Source organism: Primulina eburnea, chromosome 17 (assembly GCF_022965805.1).
Source record: "Primulina eburnea isolate SZY01 chromosome 17, ASM2296580v1, whole genome shotgun sequence".
Taxonomy (NCBI): domain Eukaryota; kingdom Viridiplantae; phylum Streptophyta; class Magnoliopsida; order Lamiales; family Gesneriaceae; genus Primulina; species Primulina eburnea.
Window position 1 is genome coordinate 1,617,016 of NC_133117.1, and position 18,701 is coordinate 1,635,716.

Consider the following 18,701-nt stretch of genomic DNA (forward strand, 5'->3'; position numbering starts at 1 on the left):
TCCTTTTTATTATTTTTATTGTTTTGTGAATGACCAATCCTTTTTATACCAAAAAATAGGTTTTTGTTTTTATCACGATGAACCCGCGGCTAGGGGTGGTTCGGTATGGTATATCAAAAAAATGCACTCGTGTCATATATCGTATCAGAATATCGATATCTCGGTATACTGAAATTCGGTATAATATAAATAGCATAACGTCAATATACAAAAAAATTACATGATTCAGAAACTTTAGACTAAATTGTATTCACGTAAAATAATTTTTTACTTAAGAGTATTATATATATATTTTTATTTAAAAATATTGTTTCGATATATAATGTAAATTTCAAAATTTATATTGATATCGTATCGAAAATTTCGATATTTTTATCATATCGTACATAAATTTACCAAATTTCAGTATTTTAATTTTCGATATGGTAATTTTGGAATACCAACTACTTTTTGTGCGCACTAAATAACCTGCAAACATGCTAGTTTGGTAAATGCATCGAGCAAACTTTGTAAAAGAGACTCGTCCAATAGAATATTGGTAAGAAGAATTAAACTAGTGATTATTAATCAAACTCTCATTTACTTTATCAATTATGGTTCCCATGAGGGATATTTTAGAAGGTTTTAGCTGATCTATTAAGTTGTTAACAAAGTCTTTAGGCTCTCGAGATTTATTTGGTGTAGTAGTAACCTTAAATATTATACTATAAGCAAAAACTTGTGTGAGACGGTCTCACATGTATTATTTGTGAGACGGGTCTTTTATTTGGGTCACACATGAAAAAGTATCACTTTTTTATATTAAGAGTATTACTTTTTATTGTGAATATAGGTAGGGTCGATCCCGTCTAACAGATTATGATCCGTGAAACGGTCTTACATGAGACTCACTCTATACAATAAAATCTATCTCTAGAATTTTAAGTTTTGATATAATCTCTATATTTTAAATAAAAATTATTCTTCACATAAGATACTGATTTATGGCTTATACTAATTCTGATGGTTATGGGTTTCTCTCGAAAAATGTATTAGTATTTTTTAAAAATAAACTAGATAATTTTGTTGATCTAAATCAGATTTTATAACAAAAGTAGACCAAAGAGTAAAACAACCTACATGACCAAACATAGATTCAACGTCTCTTGTTGATGTGTGAGCTGTCTGATTCGCTGATTATTTTTTTAAAAAAAGTATATAATATTGTAATATTGTATATCCAGAGCTATATAAAACATCAACAACCAAAATAACATCAGACTCGACTATGATTTTTGATAAATGTTGATCTTTAATCCAACTTAGCTCTATCTTTTATGATTTAATATTCATAAAATTAAAAATAATATTAGCTTTATGATTTAGTTAAATTATAATATTTTATTCGAATATCTTAGTTTAGTTGAGGTGTCATAAAACTACTCTCAAATGTCAAATGTATGACTTTTGTTTTGTGAACCATTGTCATCCTAAAAATTACAGCTAGACAGTATTATTTAATTTTTATTTTAAATATGTCCGACGAGATTGATTTGAAATTTATGAATTTTGATAAATATTATTATTTACAATGAAATAATAGATTAAATATTAAATTCCCACATTGTTTATTTACACAATTAATATAAAGTGGAGTGAATTTCATATTATAAAATTATTAGGTGAATTTAAAATTGATCTTTATTAACATAAATACTGTATAAATACGTAAGAGGTAGATCTAAAGTTATGGTCTTACTTATTTAAAAAAAATTATATATTTCAATACATTTGAAAATCAATGGATTTGAAATCCATCAATTCAAGCGTAATTTTAATTTATTTTCTAAAATCTCTATATAATCTTATTTTTTTTTAAAAAAAAGATCTATATATGGTTTATCATTCAAATTTTTTACTATTTCAACAATAATGTAAGATTATTATATTTAATTAATAGTATTATATTTTATTAATTTAAGCATTTTATTAGAAGATAAATGCTGAAACTATATATGTTTCCCGAAGCTATAAAAAAAATTCATCTTTTCTTACATAGTATTCTACCATTTCATATAAATCGTAATATAAAATAATTTATATTATATATATATATATAAGTGATAAACTCTTATATTAATTAATTTGATTATAAAATATATTGTTTTTTTCTAAAATATTCTTTACCAATATATATATATATATATATATATATATATATATATATATATATATATATATATATTATATTATCTTCGTCTTCAAACTCGGCCCGGAGATAATAATAAGCATCATTATTATTTTGTAAACAATAAGAATTAATGATAAAATAATAGTAATACCAATAAAAATACTCATGGATTTACTGGTATTTGAAGCGAGGATGTGAACGTGGATTTAATCACCGTAGTCGGAGATAAGGATTTTTCGATTAGCTAGAAGCGATGATGAAAGACGATGAGGAGGATGTCTTTAACTCGCCCCAATATCATCCCTACTGATTATGAAACTGAAGTTCTTAAAATAATTTTTTTATTTTATATCTGCATCACATTTTCCAATTATAAAAAATATCATAAAAACTCAATTTTTTATTTGATAAAAATATATTATAAATTAATAATTTATTCATAGCTAACATTTTTTAGCCACTTTATATTTTTAAAAATTTATAAATATATTTATTTATATTTCTATATCTTAAATTTGCAAATATGAATTACTATATCACCTAATAAAAATATAAAAAAATTATTAATTTTTAAATAACAAAAATTATCATATTTATTAAAATATTTCAATCAACTTAAAAAAGTGTGTAGTATTGGGATTATTTCATGCTAGCATAAGGGTAGTACCCTAATGCTAGATCCAAGGGCCCAAAATTGATTTGGATATGTGGGGTCCATAAATTTATGTAGACCCCACATGTCCAAATCAAAATTAAACACTTAGATGTGATGTGAGAGTACTACCCTTATGCTAGCATCTCATCATGATCACTAATTCTTTATTGATGGGATGCGAACCCGGTTTACTCATCAGAATCGCTTATAATTAGCCGAGTTTTCTTGGGGTTTTAGCCGTTTTGGGGTTTTAGGTTTTCAAAAATCAATCATCAATCTAGGGTTTCGTTAAGGCGGCGCGTCATTTAATCTGTTCGGGTAAATAATTCATATTGGCCATTGTTTAAAAATTGATTAAAGATCGGTATAGAATCTCTTTTATGTCATACAATAACTATCATTTTTCTTATCAATATTGCACGTCTGATTTCAAAAAGAGGAATTTATTCTCTGAATTTTGATTTGATCCTCCTCAATTTCAGGTCTGTCAACTCTCCATTCTATGATTTGTTTCTGAATGATTGCATGCGAATGGTTCGACCTAAATGCATTATTTGAATGATTTGATCGAGTACGGGTTTGAGAATTCTCGATTTTGTTTCTTTTTTATTTTAAATGTTGCGGCTCGATGTAATTTTTAATTTTTTTATTCAATTGATGGTAACTGTTTATTCCAATTTTTAGTCTCCGATTTCTGGTCTGAATGTCTACAGTTTCTAGATTGGCCAATGCAATATTTGGTGTTTTGCATAGAATTGGCATCATTTTGTTTGCCCACGAATCAGATAGTTTTATTTTTTCCAGAAATCATTCGTTAAGGGTTGGATTTGGAATAATTTCGATAGTATTTTTTTTTACAAAACAGAACTAAATTTCATTAATTTTTGTGTTTTTGATGATTTATTATTTTTCATTTTTCAGCAGTTCTTTTATGGGCATGCTGTCTTTTATTTCACTTTTTGAGTTTTGCTTGCGCTTCTGTGGTGTTAATCTTAATGTTGTTGTGAATGACTTGGCATAAACCTTAATGTTGTTGTGAATGACTTGGCATAAACGCTTCTAACCTTGCGTCTTTGTTCCTCTTCGGCCAGGAACTACGAGAAGCTGTTTGGAACTCGGATTTTGTTGAAATGTTTGTTGAGAAACTGAATGAGTTTTCCGGATCCTATGATGTCACATTCATTTATGCTGTCACCTTTTACTTGTGATGCCAGAGGATTTTGGCCTCCATATTTTGCGGAAAATATGCAACCACCGTTTAAGAGAGTAAGAAACTCTGAAAACCAGCCGCCAGTTAATCAGACAAATGGTACCGGAAGTAATGGTACCAGCCATATATTTTACAAGACACGAATCTGTGCTAAATTCATGGATGGCATGTGCCGCAATGGCGAGCATTGCACTTTTGCTCATGGTACTGAGGATTTACGTGCGCCCCCTCCAAATTGGCAAGAGCTTATTCGAGAAAAAGATAGGGGTGCTGGGAGTAATTGGAATGATGATCAAAGAATGATTAATAGGACGAAAATCTGCAAGAGATATTGCAACGGAGGTGAGTGCCCATATGGGGAGAAGTGTATCTTCCTCCACGAACGGGCTCCTTCAAACTTTGATAACGAAGTGCCTTGGCAGAGGGAGAGTTCTGTTATAAGCATAGGAACTAGAAGGGATGCCTTGTGGAGCAGCAGCGATTTCAATCAACCTGATACGAATAAGCAGGTTACTGGGGGCTTGGATAATTGCCGAGTAAGAACGAGTCTTTGGAAAACCAAGATATGCGGTAAATGGGAGATTGGTCAGTGTCCATATGGAGAAAGATGCTATTATGCTCATGGCCAATCAGGTATAACTGATACACATTATGATCGTTCAATTTAAAGCCATTTTTGCCATGACCATTTTTTATGTCTTCGGTTGATTTGAGAAATTATATATCGGTCTTGTGCACATTCATTCAGTTTGGGTTAATTGAACCTTCTAGACACACATGGCTTCGCTGTGAGTAACATTCAGCATAGTGGATCTCTCACCTCAAAACAACAAAGTCTAGTTTTTTGTCTACTCAACCTCGATTATTTGGTTAATGCCTTAGTAATATACTTACCTTTGCTGTTTCCATTCAAATTACAACATTTATTTTTTGTAAAAGAGAAAAAATCGGCTTCCTGTTTTCTAGTTTAATATATTTTGTGGTTGTTTCCAAGCTTTATTGATCTTTACTTATTATTACTTTTAAATGCATGTTGCAATGTTACGTGATTTTGAGACTATGAGTAGGTACTTTTGACAGGTGTCTTTTGTATTTGATCTACAGAACATTAGCTACCATTTTTGTGCATTATTTGTTGTATACCATTCTTTATTTTTTTCCATTTCGGACGAAAATTTGTATGATGATAGACAAGTACTGTTTCTACTTTGACAGATTTGAAGGTTTCTGGTTCACGTGTAGAGACAGAACAAATAACGAACTCTGGCTCCATCCAAGCCAAATCTATGGCTGCACCTGGGAATCCGGTGGTTTGTTCTCCCCTAGGGAAAGCTGGAGAAGATAAGAAGTCGTCGAAATGGAAACTGTCCAAGAAAATTAATCGAATTTACGCTGACTGGATTGATGATCTATCGCCACCACGCTGCTCACCGAACAAAAAGGATGATATATGAACTTTGGGATTATCATTCTTTTCAGTTACTAACATCCCCAAACTAGTATCGCTGATAGGTTATTATCTCAAATCTGTGTTTGTTACTGTGTATTGGGCATCTCAGTGGTGATGGCATTATTCATTTGTTGTAGAAAATCTAACAAGGAAGTCATTTTTTTTCCTCATAATATGCAATTCACGATTTGTTTCTTAGCCGGAGAGCATTTATTGGATACAAAAGCTTTTGGGGGCGAAAACATAGTAAATTGAAAGAAATGACCAACAAAAAAACTTGATGCAGAATAAATGTATACCCGATCAAAATACATGGATGCCACTTCTGTCTATTCTTGGACACTTGTCCATTACACGACGAGTTTCTCAAAATGTACAGCTAAAAAAGACGACCAAAAGAAGATCAAGTAACATGGGTTTCGATCACGAGAATTGGATATATGGGAACTTTAAGACACTTTTGTCCTGTGGTTCATCAATGAATTTTGCCTCACAAATAAGCGATGATCCAACAGTTCGCGTGGCTGCACGTATATATTGATGGGGACTTGTGAATTCATATGCATGTGTTGATGGACTCTTCTATCACTTTCACGTTTAGGAATCACATGTGAATCCCAGGTTGGATCATGTTTAGACGTTGATTTTGTTTCTATAAAAATGATTATGATAAAAAAAAATTATTATTAAAATAACTTATCTATCAAATACTGCCTATCACAGTCGATTTTAATAATTTTTATGTCTGAGTCTAACTTTTAAAAAATACCTCTAAATTAAATTGTTCGTTCATATTCTATTAATTCCATAACAACTTTTTCGGGTTAAATCGATACATTGGAGACAATATAAAAATCAAACAATACACAATAGTCAAAATATTTCTATTATAATTAAATAATATAATATCAAACATTCTAAAATGATAACCAGAAAACAATTCATCTCACAGTTTTAAACCTAAAATTATTAATTCACTATGTTTAATCATGTTTAGTAATATATTTTCTAATTGATAACATAATCAATCAATTCAAACTTTCTTATGACATAGTTGATCGGAGAAAAGTAACGATGAATTTTAACTTTGAAAAACTTCGTTCCCCATTTGTTATTGTAACTGGAATAGTCAACAAGATTTTATAAGTAAATGTGAGCATTTGGAAAACATTCATCCTCTTTATTAAGGTATTTATTACATCAATCGCAGATTTTACTTCTCTAATTAACGAGCACTTCAAGATGTCAAATCTAAAAATAAATCATCATCATCAATATCAAATCGACCCTTATGAGTAAGAGATTAAGTTTTATATTGTGTCAATATAAAATAAATTTAGGTAATAAAAAATTTTTTTTTTTGTCCATACTCGACACAGGGAAAATAAATTTTTATAGAAAAAAATTTATCAAGAGACTCAAGATTAATAAATTTCATAAATAAATTTTTTAAGAGAGTCATGAATAATAATTTTAAAAAATATTGGACTCAAAATAAAAAATATGTAAAGAAAAAACCGACGAATAATAAATTTATATTTGATCAATTTACACAACTATATAATATGAATTTTTTCCCAAAATTATAGATTTCTAAAAAAAAAGGGTAGGTCTCATGTGACACCGTCTCACAGATCCTAATCTGTGAGACGAGTCAACCCTACCGATATTCACAATAAAAAATAATATTTTAGCATAAAAAATAATAATTTTTCATACATACGTCTCACAAATACGACCCGTGAGACCGTCTCACACAAGTTTTTGCAAAAAAAAAGACCCGAGTCGCATGACTCTCGAGCCTCTCGATAGAAACGGCTCTACTGCCCGACTCAAACTTTTTCATAATCTATAATTAATCATTTATATAATTAATATCAATTTATCCGATCTGAAACTAATTTCCGATTTATCATGCACACACCATGCACTTTGATATATATACATAGCTAACCCAGGAGTTTTCCCAACTAAACTCCAAACGAAACTAGCCAGTCCTTCTACAGATGAAGACAAAGGGTTTGCCCAACATCGTCACGGGTTCAATTATTGCACCATCTTTCCATGCAAAAAACCACAATATATCTACACCACGTATACATTGGAATCCAGCTATTTAAATACCGTAGATCTCCCGATATTTTTCTTGATCCCTAAGCTAAGTTGAATACATCCCGTTTCCAGTCATATTTGGTTTTTTCATCGAAGAATTATCTGAAGACAACAGAATGTTTGAGAATCAAAGCAACTTGCTGGTCTGTTTCTTGCTCAGCTTTCTTCTGCTTTATGTCGAAACCCGTGTGAGTATACTGAAAAAATGTCAGAAATAATTGATAATTTTTAATATTATTTTCCGACATTGTTTTTTTAAAAAAATTTGCAGGCAATGACGACGGTGGACTACTCTCCAGCTCCTCAGCCACAACCAGCAGGCATCGTCAATCCTACGGTGAGATTAATTAATCATTATTTAGTATATTAAAAAGCCAATATAATATATAATCCGTCATTTAATTAATCAAATATTAATTAATCAGCACTAAAATTTGTGTTAATTATCAGTACGGCACAACTCCTGGCAGCCTCCATCCTCAAGGTACGTAAAAACATGTATTTCTTGCTACTGAATTGTCCTAAAATATTGCCTGAAATTAACTAGCTATCTCATATAAATTGTAGAGTTTCGACTTAATTTCGATTAAGATCGTTAAATGTAGTATTAAAACAAACCAAGTTTAAAAAAAATTCAAGATCATCGTACAAAAACTCGAGCTGATCGAGACTATATGAATTATCGGCAATCGTCTCACACCTCCTAGCTACATGTTCAAAAAAACCTTTAGCATGTAGATAATTCCAACATACGATGGACTCGACTCGACTCATGATCATCTTAATTTTCCACGATATTTTTTTTTATACATATTAAACGATGGACAGAATGCGAAGGTCGGTGCGAGATTAGATGCTCGAAAACAGCATTCAAGAAGCCATGCATGTTCTTCTGCCAGAAATGCTGTGGGAAGTGCCTGTGTGTGCCTGCTGGTACTTATGGAAATAAGCAGTTCTGCCCTTGCTACAATAACTGGAAGACCAAGAGAGGAGGCCCCAAGTGTCCTTAAATAAATACATATATATATATATAAGTATATTTTTTTAATAATATTTAAGTTATGAATCCTGTTTAATTATCTTCTATATTTAAGTCTTGGTAATTTGAATATGTTTATTATGATCTTGTAGTACTCCTAGTTTAGTATATTTTGACTCTGATGGGTTCAAAGCTTTATATTGTGGTTAATTGAAGTTTAAGCGGAATTAACTAATATAATTTTAATTATCTGACCACGAAAAAAACAGATAAATTTTGTATTTTGAGACAATTAAATGAGTCCAAAGTTTTTTTTTTTTTCAAGAAGAAGAATTAACTTCAAATTGTTTAAAAACTTATATAAAATTAGCTCGTCGAGAGCGCTCAATTTCTGTCAAACATGTCACGTTTAATATCAACAGAGAAGTTGTTTTAATTAAAATTCATTACATTTTCCATACAAAAAAAAAAAAAAAAACATTGTAATTCTTGATTTTTCTAGTTCATCGTTCAAGTAGCTCTGTCAAAATAAGTTAAAACTGATCTTATCAGCCCGTCCCACCACATAAAATAGGTAAATTTGGTTGGTAAAATCTCGACGAACCAAAATGTGGACCATCTCGTACTATATAATAGCGAGTTGATCAGGTGGGTTGTGAGTTATAAATTCAACACATAATTGATAAAGCTCGCTGGTTCATCATGTTTTCTCACATAAAATAAGTGAGTTTGATTGATAAATCCGACCCGACAAAGTGTGGACTGACCCACTCTCGTCCACCTAGGGATGACAAATGACAATGGGTCGAGGCGGAGGTAGGTTTGTCATCCCCAACACAATATTTCATCCACACTCTCATACCCGCCCTAATCCCCGTTTTTTCGGGTTCGGGGTCTCCAAACCCGAAACTTCAGGGATCAACTTCTCATCCCCGTCTCCATCTCCGTTTCAAAAATATTAATATGACAAGATGATAACGAATTCGTAGATTACCAAAACTTATTATTTTCTACTAATATTAATATCAATATCAATATTAATAATAATAAGATTATTAATATTTTAAAAAATAATATTATTATTATATTATAAATATTAATAATACTATAATTTTATTATTGATATTATTTTCGGGGCGGGTTCGGAGATTTCGAGGATGAGGATAGTAATCTTATACCCGTCCGAATTACATCGGCCCCGAACCTGAACCTAAACCCGAAAAAATCGGAGATCCCCATCCTCATTTCGAATTTTCCCCACAAGACCTTAAACCCGTGAGAAAAGTTATCATCCTTACATCCACCTAATATCAGGTTGTGGTGGGTTATAGGTCGCCCTCCCCCACCGGCTATGTTTTAACAGTACTAAGTCCAAGTATACTTTCTAAAGAAAACTAGCATTGAGAAATAAAGATTTTGGTTCCTAAAGTATATAGACCGTGTACTAAATTTTTTGTTCCTAAAAATTGATAACCTAAATAAATACCAATAAAAAAATCATTTTTTAAAAAAAAAGACTTTTAAATATCAATTGGTTTAATTTTTTTAATAATTTTCGATATGTTCACCTTATAGTCAATGCAAAATTTAAAAGATAATTTGTCCACCAAAAACATTTAAAGTAAAAAACGAAAAAGTGGAAGACAAAAATATTTCGGTCTGTCAGACAACTGCGTGACCATCACAGCCGGTCCGCACCTGCCGAGAATAATCCTCTCCCGACCCGGTGGCGGTGCTGTTAATCACGCTCTGGTAACGCAGCCACATTTCATCCACCAGACTTGATTTCATGTCTCCTTCAGAACTCAAGGACACAGAGGTTCGAACCTATGGATTTCAGTTTATTTTTAAGTTGCGATGTGGGACGACGTCTGGTTTTGTCTAGAGGGGAGTTCTCTATCGTTTTGCATCTATAGATTTTTTTAGAGCTACTTGGTTCCTATAATGATTGGCAGCATTTCTTGGAATCGAACAGTTTTTGGTTCTGAATGTCGATGATTTTATTGTATATTGGTCCTTGATTTCATCGAGCTGACTAGGGAAAAATTTACTCTTGCTCAAAATCTTCAACATTCCGTCTCTTCGTTTCCGTGGATTTAATCCTTTTTATCACCTCCGGAATCACTTATTGTCCTCAAATCATGCCCACAAATCGTTTTCGCTTTTATCCAAAACCCATTACTTGAAGATTCATAAATTTTATGATTTTGCACACCCTTTTTCTTCTTCTGCCGTTGCGGCTCTGAATTCTTGTAGGAGCGTTCAATATCTGCGGCAAATCCATGCTTCTGTTGTGGTCTCCAATGGGCATGAGCTGCTTTCTGCAGTTGCTTCAAAGTTGATATCTCTGGACACGCAATTTAATGATTTTGGTAGTTCTGTTACTGTATCACTGATTAAGTCTCTGAGAGAAGCTGGCACTTTTTTATGGAATTCTCTGATGCAAGATTATGTGAATTCAGGTTTCGTTGAATCAGCTTTTCTTGTTTTTAAATTAATGAGAAGCATGGATGTGCCATGTGATGGTTTCACCTTTCCTATATTGATTAAAATTGTTATGTCACTGGATGAAAGTGGTGCCCGTTTTGCGGAAATGATTCATTGTGTGGGGATGCGAATGGGATTTGAATCAGATGTGTATTTCTGCAATACGATGATTGATGCCTATGTGAAGAGTGGATGTTTTATGAAAGCGTTGAAGTTGTTCGACGAAATGCGATACAAGGATTTGGTTTCTTGGACTTCGGTTATTTCAGGGTATGCCTGTAAAGGAAATGTGGTCGGAGCTGTTGCTTTGTTTAATGAAATGAGAAAAGAGGTGGAGCCGAACGTGGTCGCAATGATAGTGATGATGCAAACTTGTTCTAATCTGGTTTTAGGTAGTCAATTTCATGGTTATGTGTTCAAAAGTGGATTCTTGTTGGACCGTTTCTTGAAAAATTCAATCTTGAAAATGTATGCCGATTTTGGCTGTCTGGATGATTCTGAAATTCTTTTCAAAGAAATTGTTAAAAGGGACGTGGTTTCTTGGAATATTATGATTTCTTTGTATTCTTCAAGAGGAGAGACTCTGAGAATGACAGATTGTTTTGCTACAATGCGGGGCGAAGTTGGACCAAGCATTGAAACATTAACCACACTAATTTCAGGGCTTGCAGAATTTGGAAATCATTGTGCAGGTAGACAATTACATTGTCTTGCTTATAAATATGGATTTTGGGATCATATTCTTAGCAGTAGTTTGTTGGACCTGTATGCGAAGTCTGCAGATTTTGAAACCTTATCTCAGTTATTCAGAGATGTCTCTCACAGAAACTCCAACACTTGGGGCACAATGATATCGGTTTTAACTGAAAATGGTTATTTTGATGAAGCCGTAGATCTGTTCCGGCAAATGGTAGTTGCAGGTATTCAGCCCATGACCGAAAATTTGAGAAGCCTTGTTGCTGCGTGTATGCATTTGGGCGCTCTAAGGTTAGGCAAAGTTGTTCACGGTTACTGTGCAAGAAAATATCACCTCGACTATAACGAAGATTCTTTACCCCTCGAGACTTCCATTCTCAACATGTATGTCAAGTGTGGAAACATTTCTTCGGCAAGAATTTTTTTGATAGAACACGCGTGAAAGATCTTGTAACATGGTCATCAATGATAGAGGGTTGTGGAATGCATGGATTAGGACACGAATCATTGGAACTTTTCCATAAGATGAAGAATGAGGGAATCGAACCAAATCGTGTAACTTTCTTGAGTTTATTATCGGCTTGTAGCCACTCGGGCCTCTTGCTTGAAAGCTGTGAAATATTGATTTCCATGAACGGGGCATACGGTATCGAGCCTGATTTAGATCATTATACTTGCCTCGTGGATTTATTAGGTCGATCTGGTAAGACTAAAGAGGCTTTGTCTATTATTCTGAAGCTTCGTATTTTACCAGATAGTAGAATATGGGCAGCACTCCTTGCTGCTGCTAGAGTTCATGAAGATCAAAAAGTTTCTGAATACACCAGTGAAAAGCTTTTCGAGTTGGAAAATCAAAACGTCGGCTATTATACGCTCTTATGTAACGCACGAGCCCGTGTGGGAAAATGGGATGATGTTGAAGAAGTTAGGAATGCATTGAAAGACAAGAATTTGATGAAGCATCCTGGTTGGAGTTGCTTACAAGTGGAAGAAACATCTCATGGCTTTGTTTCAGGAGATAGATGCCATAGTCGATCGGATGAAATATACAGAGTGATTGAATGTTTGTATAAAAATGCAATAGAAGCCTGATGAAGGGAGAGATTGTCTTTTTTTAACTTTACCTGTAGGATCTCAGGTGTCAATTTTGATACAAAAAGTTGTAATCATCACTTCCGTGTATCCCAAATTTTTTAAATCATACAACAATCCAGCGCTCATGTTGGTCGATGGGAACACGATACAGCATTGGTAAAATTATCCGCAGAAATAACAAAATCAGAAAGGAAAACAAACATGTATTCTAATTATTCACCTTTCTTCTCTCTTATTTTTATGTGAAAAATGTTGAAAGGCTTAATGGGCCACACGCAAAGTATATAAATCACACACAAGTATCTCATATATTTTGTTACTAAAATAATATACTACTATATTTGACATAAGAAACTAAATCAATATCGATCTCATCATATATGTTAATTTTACAGTTTACACATCTTACTGATAGTTCTACATCTTTAGTAACCATATGAACCAGTGACGTTACAATACCACTGGGAAAACAGCAAAAACTAAGTATACTTACCACTTGCATGCCACCAGTGAATATATGCAGCACGGAATGAATCCTAATTTTAGGATGACCGACTCTTTAATCCAGTCCATGTAATGTCTATTTCGGCAGCTAGAGAAAATGAGGAAATGCATCTCAGGTACACCAATTCGTGGGTATGAGAAGATTAATGTTGCGTCCTCTTTCTAACAGTGTAATGTTCATACCAACTTTAATTTACGCGTGCCTTTCCAATAACTATCAAAAGGGTAAACCATATTATCAATCTTTGGCCAAGAAAGACTTTAAAGTATAGAATCCACGAACAGATTATTAGTCCTCATCACAAGGCCGTCTCTGTTACAGGAAACAATTTCTCCAGCATATTGTTCGAAAGTATACGGTTGGGATCCAGCTCTCTTCTTGCTTTATTATATGCATCAACGGGGTATTTCTTCCTCAGCCTTGCCTGCATTGCTGCAAGCTCATCTTTGTCTTTCGGTACCTGCAACCGAGATCTTCTTGTTGTAAAAAATGGTATGACAGATGATACTGGTACAACTCAAACTTTTAGATGGTAAAGATGCACAAAAATGATATTTTGATCGTCGTGCCCAAAGACAACAACACAAGATGATAGGACGGTAGGAATACTGCACTCCCACAGATTATGAGAGTTCTTTTAAAAATAATAGCACCGGACATTGGATTTCAATAATAGTTCGAATAAATTTCGGACCAGATTTGACACTCAGAGATTTTAGTTTTAGTTTAAGTTTGTGTGTGAGCATGCGTGTGTGTGGTGTACCTCAATCTTAGCCCAATGCTCATAGGCAGAATACTTGTCCCACAGAGTTGCCTGAGTCAGTTTCCTGTAGTGCAAAAATTCTTCAGTGATTTCTTTCCTCTGACGAGCATCCGTTGTAGGAAGATACATAATTATACCAACCTGTTTTACAGAGTTTAAATCAAACAAGAATCTAAAATTACAATTTATAATTACATTATCAAAAAAGAATAATGAAATTCATAAGAACATTTTATACAGGAAGGCACCTTATCTAATCGTAGATTGAATAAAAATTTTGCAAGGTTGCACCACATAATGCAATTGGATATTAAGGTAAATATTATATTGTCACAGATTAAATTGTGCAACACGGTTTAAATAAGGTTTTCTGCTTTAAGATTTTTAAATCGATTAATGGGCACACCCAAGTAGCAAATATTAAAATTTACACCTCTTCAAAAGATATCACATACTTCAGCGAGTACTTGAAACATAAATATTAAAGCTTTCACGCAGAAATAGAAAGCATTTCAAGCAATAAAGTGAGCAGAGACATGGATATGATTGAGAGGTACCCATGAGAATATGTCGTCCTCCGATGAGCTATAAGCTGGACTCATGAGGCTTTTGCTGGCTGCCGTCCATCTCTGCTCGATTGGTGCAGGGGCGGGTATATTTTCTCTCTCAATAAGCTGCATCAATTGTTCTATGTATTCCAGATCTCTCATGTTTGGTTTTTTAAGGGTTCCAACAGGAAAACAGATTTCAGAAACCCACTGTTGGCCACCACAATCAAAGCCTAGAATTTCGTCACTCCATCCTACTCTATACCCCTCTGACTTCGTCCAATATTCAGCCTCTGCTTGATTGATCTTCATCACATGTTCTTTATTGAAAGGATCCAAGGAAAGTAGCTTATCTCTCAGTTCAGTAAATGAAAGCTCATTGATGTCCACATCATTTTCCTCAAGATTATTGGTCACAACTTTTCTGTAAGATACAAAATAGCCGAGATTATGAAAGCGAGAAATGATCGGCATTTTCACCTTTATCTTTCATATTTTTGTCCTATATGTGAGAAATATAAGAGCGGGCAAGGCACAGAAAAAATGGAAGATGTGAAATTACATTTGCTTGGTATCGTGAATTTAAAGGATTGATTAATAGAATAATGCAAGTACAAGAGGTAAAGAGTTCACGTGTACTTCTTCAGCAACTCACGATAGAGGTCTCTCACATGCTGTACTGCTTCTTCCTGAGTATACTTAGGTTTCTGCTTTGGTGGACCTTTCCATTTTGAAAGAGGGTTACATGTTACAACCACAACAGTGTCGGTGTATGGAATATACAAGAACTTGAGGTGTTTGTTTTCCGAAAGAAGTTTTCTGCAAAAGGAAAATTTTGTCAAACTATAATGTTCATAAAAATCCAGAATTCAAGCATTTTCCAGTTAACAACTAAATATCTGTAGCATTAATCCCAGCGAACAAACTTAGCAACAACTGCATGATATCTGTCGTTTAGAACATCTATTAACTAAACTGTCTGATGAAGCACACATTAGCCTCAGAATTGGTCAGAAGAGAATAGAAAAAAGTGATAATACATTGTGGTGAGGCCCAGTACAAATATCCAATGTGTTCATGCACAGTTGCCATCACCATCAACTACTTATCATTGAGATTTTAAATATCAATATTATTGTATAGTTCGAGACTGTAAATTTTTAAAAATCTAAAAGAATTTTAAAAAATAAAAACCTACAGTTTTGATTTTCAAACACAATTGAAAAATTATGGATATAGGAGAAATTCTGAATTAAATTTGGATATATTTGATTTTCACGTCGGCTTTACATGAGAATCAAACTTGGTGTCATTAGTTCCTCTAGGATATAACGAAATTGCATCGGAAAATCAAAGACATCACAAATTTTGACAAAATTTTGAAAATTTCAGAAGTTCCTTGCCAAAATTTCAAGGATATTACTAAATTTTGGTTGAATTTTGTGCAAAATTAAACGGGAATTTACATTTTGTTTCGCTAGTCACGAAATCCAAACTACATGTTGAAATATTTATAATCCGCGAGAAATTTAAAACCATGGTCATAAATCTGCTATAACGAAGACATTGCAAAGAGATTAACCGTCAAAAAAGAAACGTGTGGTGTTTAAACTTCATCTCCAACTAACTCCAAAAAATTGGATTCAAGGAAGACCATTTCCAGGACTTGCACACAAATATCTGTCAATAAAATTTGATGTGCCTGTCTTTTCATATATTGCAGCAAAATCCAGGACACGGTTAAACAATGGACTACATGATGAAAACTTCATCTGACATCAATAAGATTAAAAAATGCAATTATTCAAGATCAGGCTAAAGTGAATTAAATATTTTTAATTAAAGAGTTGATAGGTTATAGGAATAGATATAATGCACAGCCAAGTTGGGTAAGGGAATTACTTGTGGTTTCTTTTTAAGTCATTCATATTTGACACATAGGTGTGCTCGAGAAGCTCCTGCCTCTCCACACATTGCAGCGTGACTTCAGCAACCACACCAAGCCCTCCTAAACCACAACGAACAAGATAGAAGAGTTCTGGATCTTTCTCTTTTGAAACCTCGATTGTACCCTTCGCAGGAGTAACCAGTTTCATGCTAATAACCTGCTCGTCAATGGGAGGCAGTGTAGCACCTGTTCCATGTGCGCCAACCTGAAGATTATAATTACACATCATGCAGGGGCCTAGAAAGCTCGAAAGTAACACAAAGCAACATATCAGACATGAGCATTGGCAAAAGACATGCGCCAAGGATCCGTGAAAAAATTAAAGGATCCTATAAAATGATATGTTTTCAAATCACTAATTTCGACTTTCCAGTCTTTATCAGTACAAGAATGGAATAAAGAATGTAGTCAAACGATTTGGCTTGAACAGGTGGAGTATGAAATTTAAATGAAAAAGAAAATAAAACAAGCACAGCCACCAAACAAATAACCCTGAGCAAGCATTAATAAGTAAATGAATAAAGAAATCTTTTTTCACCTGCATTTTTGGACTAAATTAGAAGAACCCAAGAAGCAGGCATAATGACAATACGAAAGCTGAGCTACAACATTTTGCGCAACTACGTTCTAAACATTTACAAAATCAAAAATAAAAACGAAATCCACAAAAATGTTAGAAAAAAAAAAGTCCAATGAAGAATCAGCAAACATCCTTGCCAACAAAGTAAAAACATTTATACAGGAGATTTGAGCAGAGGGAAGTCAAAACAATCAACCTGAACAATCCCACCAATCTGCTGCTCCCTGATCGACGCAAAATTCTGCAACGTAAGCCCGTGTTCTTTAATTCCATCCACAAGCTGCTGAACCCTTATTCCAGCCTGCACTCTGACCCTCCTAGTTTTCTTATCCACATCCAAAACACCATCCATCAAAGCTAAGTTCACCATCCCAGCACGCGTTAACCCAATCCCATTTGGCGAAAGACCCGATCCGACAGGCCTAATCTTCTTCTTTTTCTCATTGCAATCTTTGACTATTGATTCGAGCTCTGCCAATGACTCGGGCTGCAGAAAAGTGTGCGTCTGAACCTCATGTGTCCCACTCCAGTTGGACACAGTGTGGAGGTCAGGAGGAAGGGGAGCGTAGCGGAAGAGTTGGGCTTTCTTGTGCTTGGCGTTTTCTGGGAATGGGAAAGAGTAGTACGTGGCGGCGCCGCACCCGATAAGGAGGATGGTGTAGCCGATGTATTTGCGTAGTTCGGAATCAGTGGTGGAGGATGGTGGTGTGGGGACAGAGCAAAATGGGCGAGGGCGAGAAGCTAATGAGCGAGTAGCAGCAGAGGGAGTTTGAAGGCGGTTGTGGATACGGAGGAGCGAATGGACGGAGCGGCGGAATGAATCGGCTCGGAGCCGAAGCATTTTTTGCTTGTATCGAGTTTGTAAGGAGGTGTCGAGAGGAAATCGAACAAGTGAAAACGTTGGAAATGATGAAATTGTCGGATGAAATCTCTTTTTTCACACAGTTTCCTTTTTTTATTTTTTGCTATTGATTAAATATATTTTGAAATTTTATTTTCGAAAAATGTGGGAGAATTTCGATGGATATTTTTTTCAATTTTGACGGATATATCTTTTTATATATACTATATTAATCTATTATATGTAAAAAAAAAAAAAAAAAACTCAACCGTAACCCATATTTGGTTTTTTTCTTCCTTATCTTAAAAATAATATTCTTAATTCATTTTATTCCTGACATTTTTTTGTCGAGTATTAAGCATGATTACATATTCTAACAGAATACATTCATTCAATATATATGACATGTGTTGAATGAATTAATAGCATTATCAGTACTTAATTATTTAAAATCGTCATATCAAAACTTTTGTAAACTTATTTAATAACATAACTTTCCCATTTCGTGTCACACTTCCATTTTTTCTTTTCCCTAAATATTATCATTATCCAGCAAATCATCTTCATAATTTTTCTATTTTTCTTCCATCACAATTCACAACAAATGGTGCCAAGTTCAATTTTTTTTTTCCATGTTGATGTGACCGAGTAAAAATGGGTAT

The 18,701-nt window shown here is 33.7% G+C and overlaps 4 protein-coding genes and 1 non-coding gene across 13 annotated transcripts; 3 read left to right on the plus strand and 2 right to left on the minus strand.

The window, feature by feature from the left end:
- The first annotated feature begins 3,028 nt into the window (after window positions 1–3,028).
- Window positions 3,029–5,689, plus strand: LOC140818612 (zinc finger CCCH domain-containing protein 39-like). Of its 6 annotated transcripts, none has more exons than XM_073178635.1 (4): window positions 3,114–3,143; window positions 3,308–3,396; window positions 3,917–4,668; window positions 5,251–5,689. In XM_073178635.1, the coding sequence occupies exons 3-4, from the start codon at window positions 3,975–3,977 to the stop codon at window positions 5,487–5,489; spliced, it is 933 nt and encodes a 310-aa protein (XP_073034736.1). In that variant the 5' UTR covers window positions 3,114–3,143; window positions 3,308–3,396; window positions 3,917–3,974; the 3' UTR covers window positions 5,490–5,689. The 6 variants fall into 6 exon arrangements, with proteins under 6 accessions (XP_073034734.1, XP_073034732.1, XP_073034733.1 ...); XM_073178634.1 differs by having other exon boundaries at window positions 3,128–3,143; window positions 3,308–3,402; XM_073178633.1 differs by lacking the exon at window positions 3,308–3,396 and having other exon boundaries at window positions 3,029–3,143.
- A 1,880-nt stretch (window positions 5,690–7,569) lies between these two features.
- LOC140818613 (protein GAST1-like) lies at window positions 7,570–8,786 on the plus strand. 2 transcript variants are annotated; one of them, XM_073178637.1, is made up of 5 exons: window positions 7,570–7,785; window positions 7,869–7,934; window positions 8,048–8,081; window positions 8,426–8,655; window positions 8,692–8,786. In XM_073178637.1, exons 1-4 carry the CDS (start codon window positions 7,714–7,716, stop codon window positions 8,605–8,607), a joined length of 354 nt encoding a protein of 117 aa, XP_073034738.1. In that variant the 5' UTR covers window positions 7,570–7,713; the 3' UTR covers window positions 8,608–8,655; window positions 8,692–8,786. The 2 variants fall into 2 exon arrangements, with proteins under 2 accessions (XP_073034738.1, XP_073034737.1); XM_073178636.1 differs by having other exon boundaries at window positions 8,426–8,786.
- Window positions 8,787–9,376: 590 nt separating this feature from the next.
- Window positions 9,377–13,073, plus strand: LOC140818698 (pentatricopeptide repeat-containing protein At4g19191, mitochondrial-like). Its single transcript, XM_073178743.1, is given in 3 exon segments — window positions 9,377–9,392; window positions 10,616–12,178; window positions 12,181–13,073. Coding segments are annotated over 3 exon segments (2,250 nt in total). The 3' UTR covers window positions 12,852–13,073.
- LOC140818924 (small nucleolar RNA U3) lies at window positions 10,233–10,432 on the minus strand. Its single transcript, XR_012115152.1, has one exon. It is a non-coding gene; the product is annotated as a small nucleolar RNA U3 (small nucleolar RNA).
- Window positions 13,074–13,194: 121 nt separating the features above from the next.
- LOC140818287 (L-galactono-1,4-lactone dehydrogenase, mitochondrial-like) lies at window positions 13,195–18,125 on the minus strand. Of its 3 annotated transcripts, none has more exons than XM_073178210.1 (6): window positions 17,395–18,125; window positions 16,573–16,823; window positions 15,310–15,489; window positions 14,680–15,094; window positions 14,123–14,263; window positions 13,195–13,819 (listed from the first exon to the last, which is right to left on the minus strand). In XM_073178210.1, exons 1-6 carry the CDS (start codon window positions 18,037–18,039, stop codon window positions 13,658–13,660), a joined length of 1,794 nt encoding a protein of 597 aa, XP_073034311.1. In that variant the 5' UTR covers window positions 18,040–18,125; the 3' UTR covers window positions 13,195–13,657. The 3 variants fall into 3 exon arrangements, with proteins under 3 accessions (XP_073034311.1, XP_073034310.1, XP_073034312.1); XM_073178209.1 differs by having other exon boundaries at window positions 15,304–15,489; XM_073178211.1 differs by lacking the exon at window positions 15,310–15,489.
- Window positions 18,126–18,701: the final 576 nt, after the last annotated feature.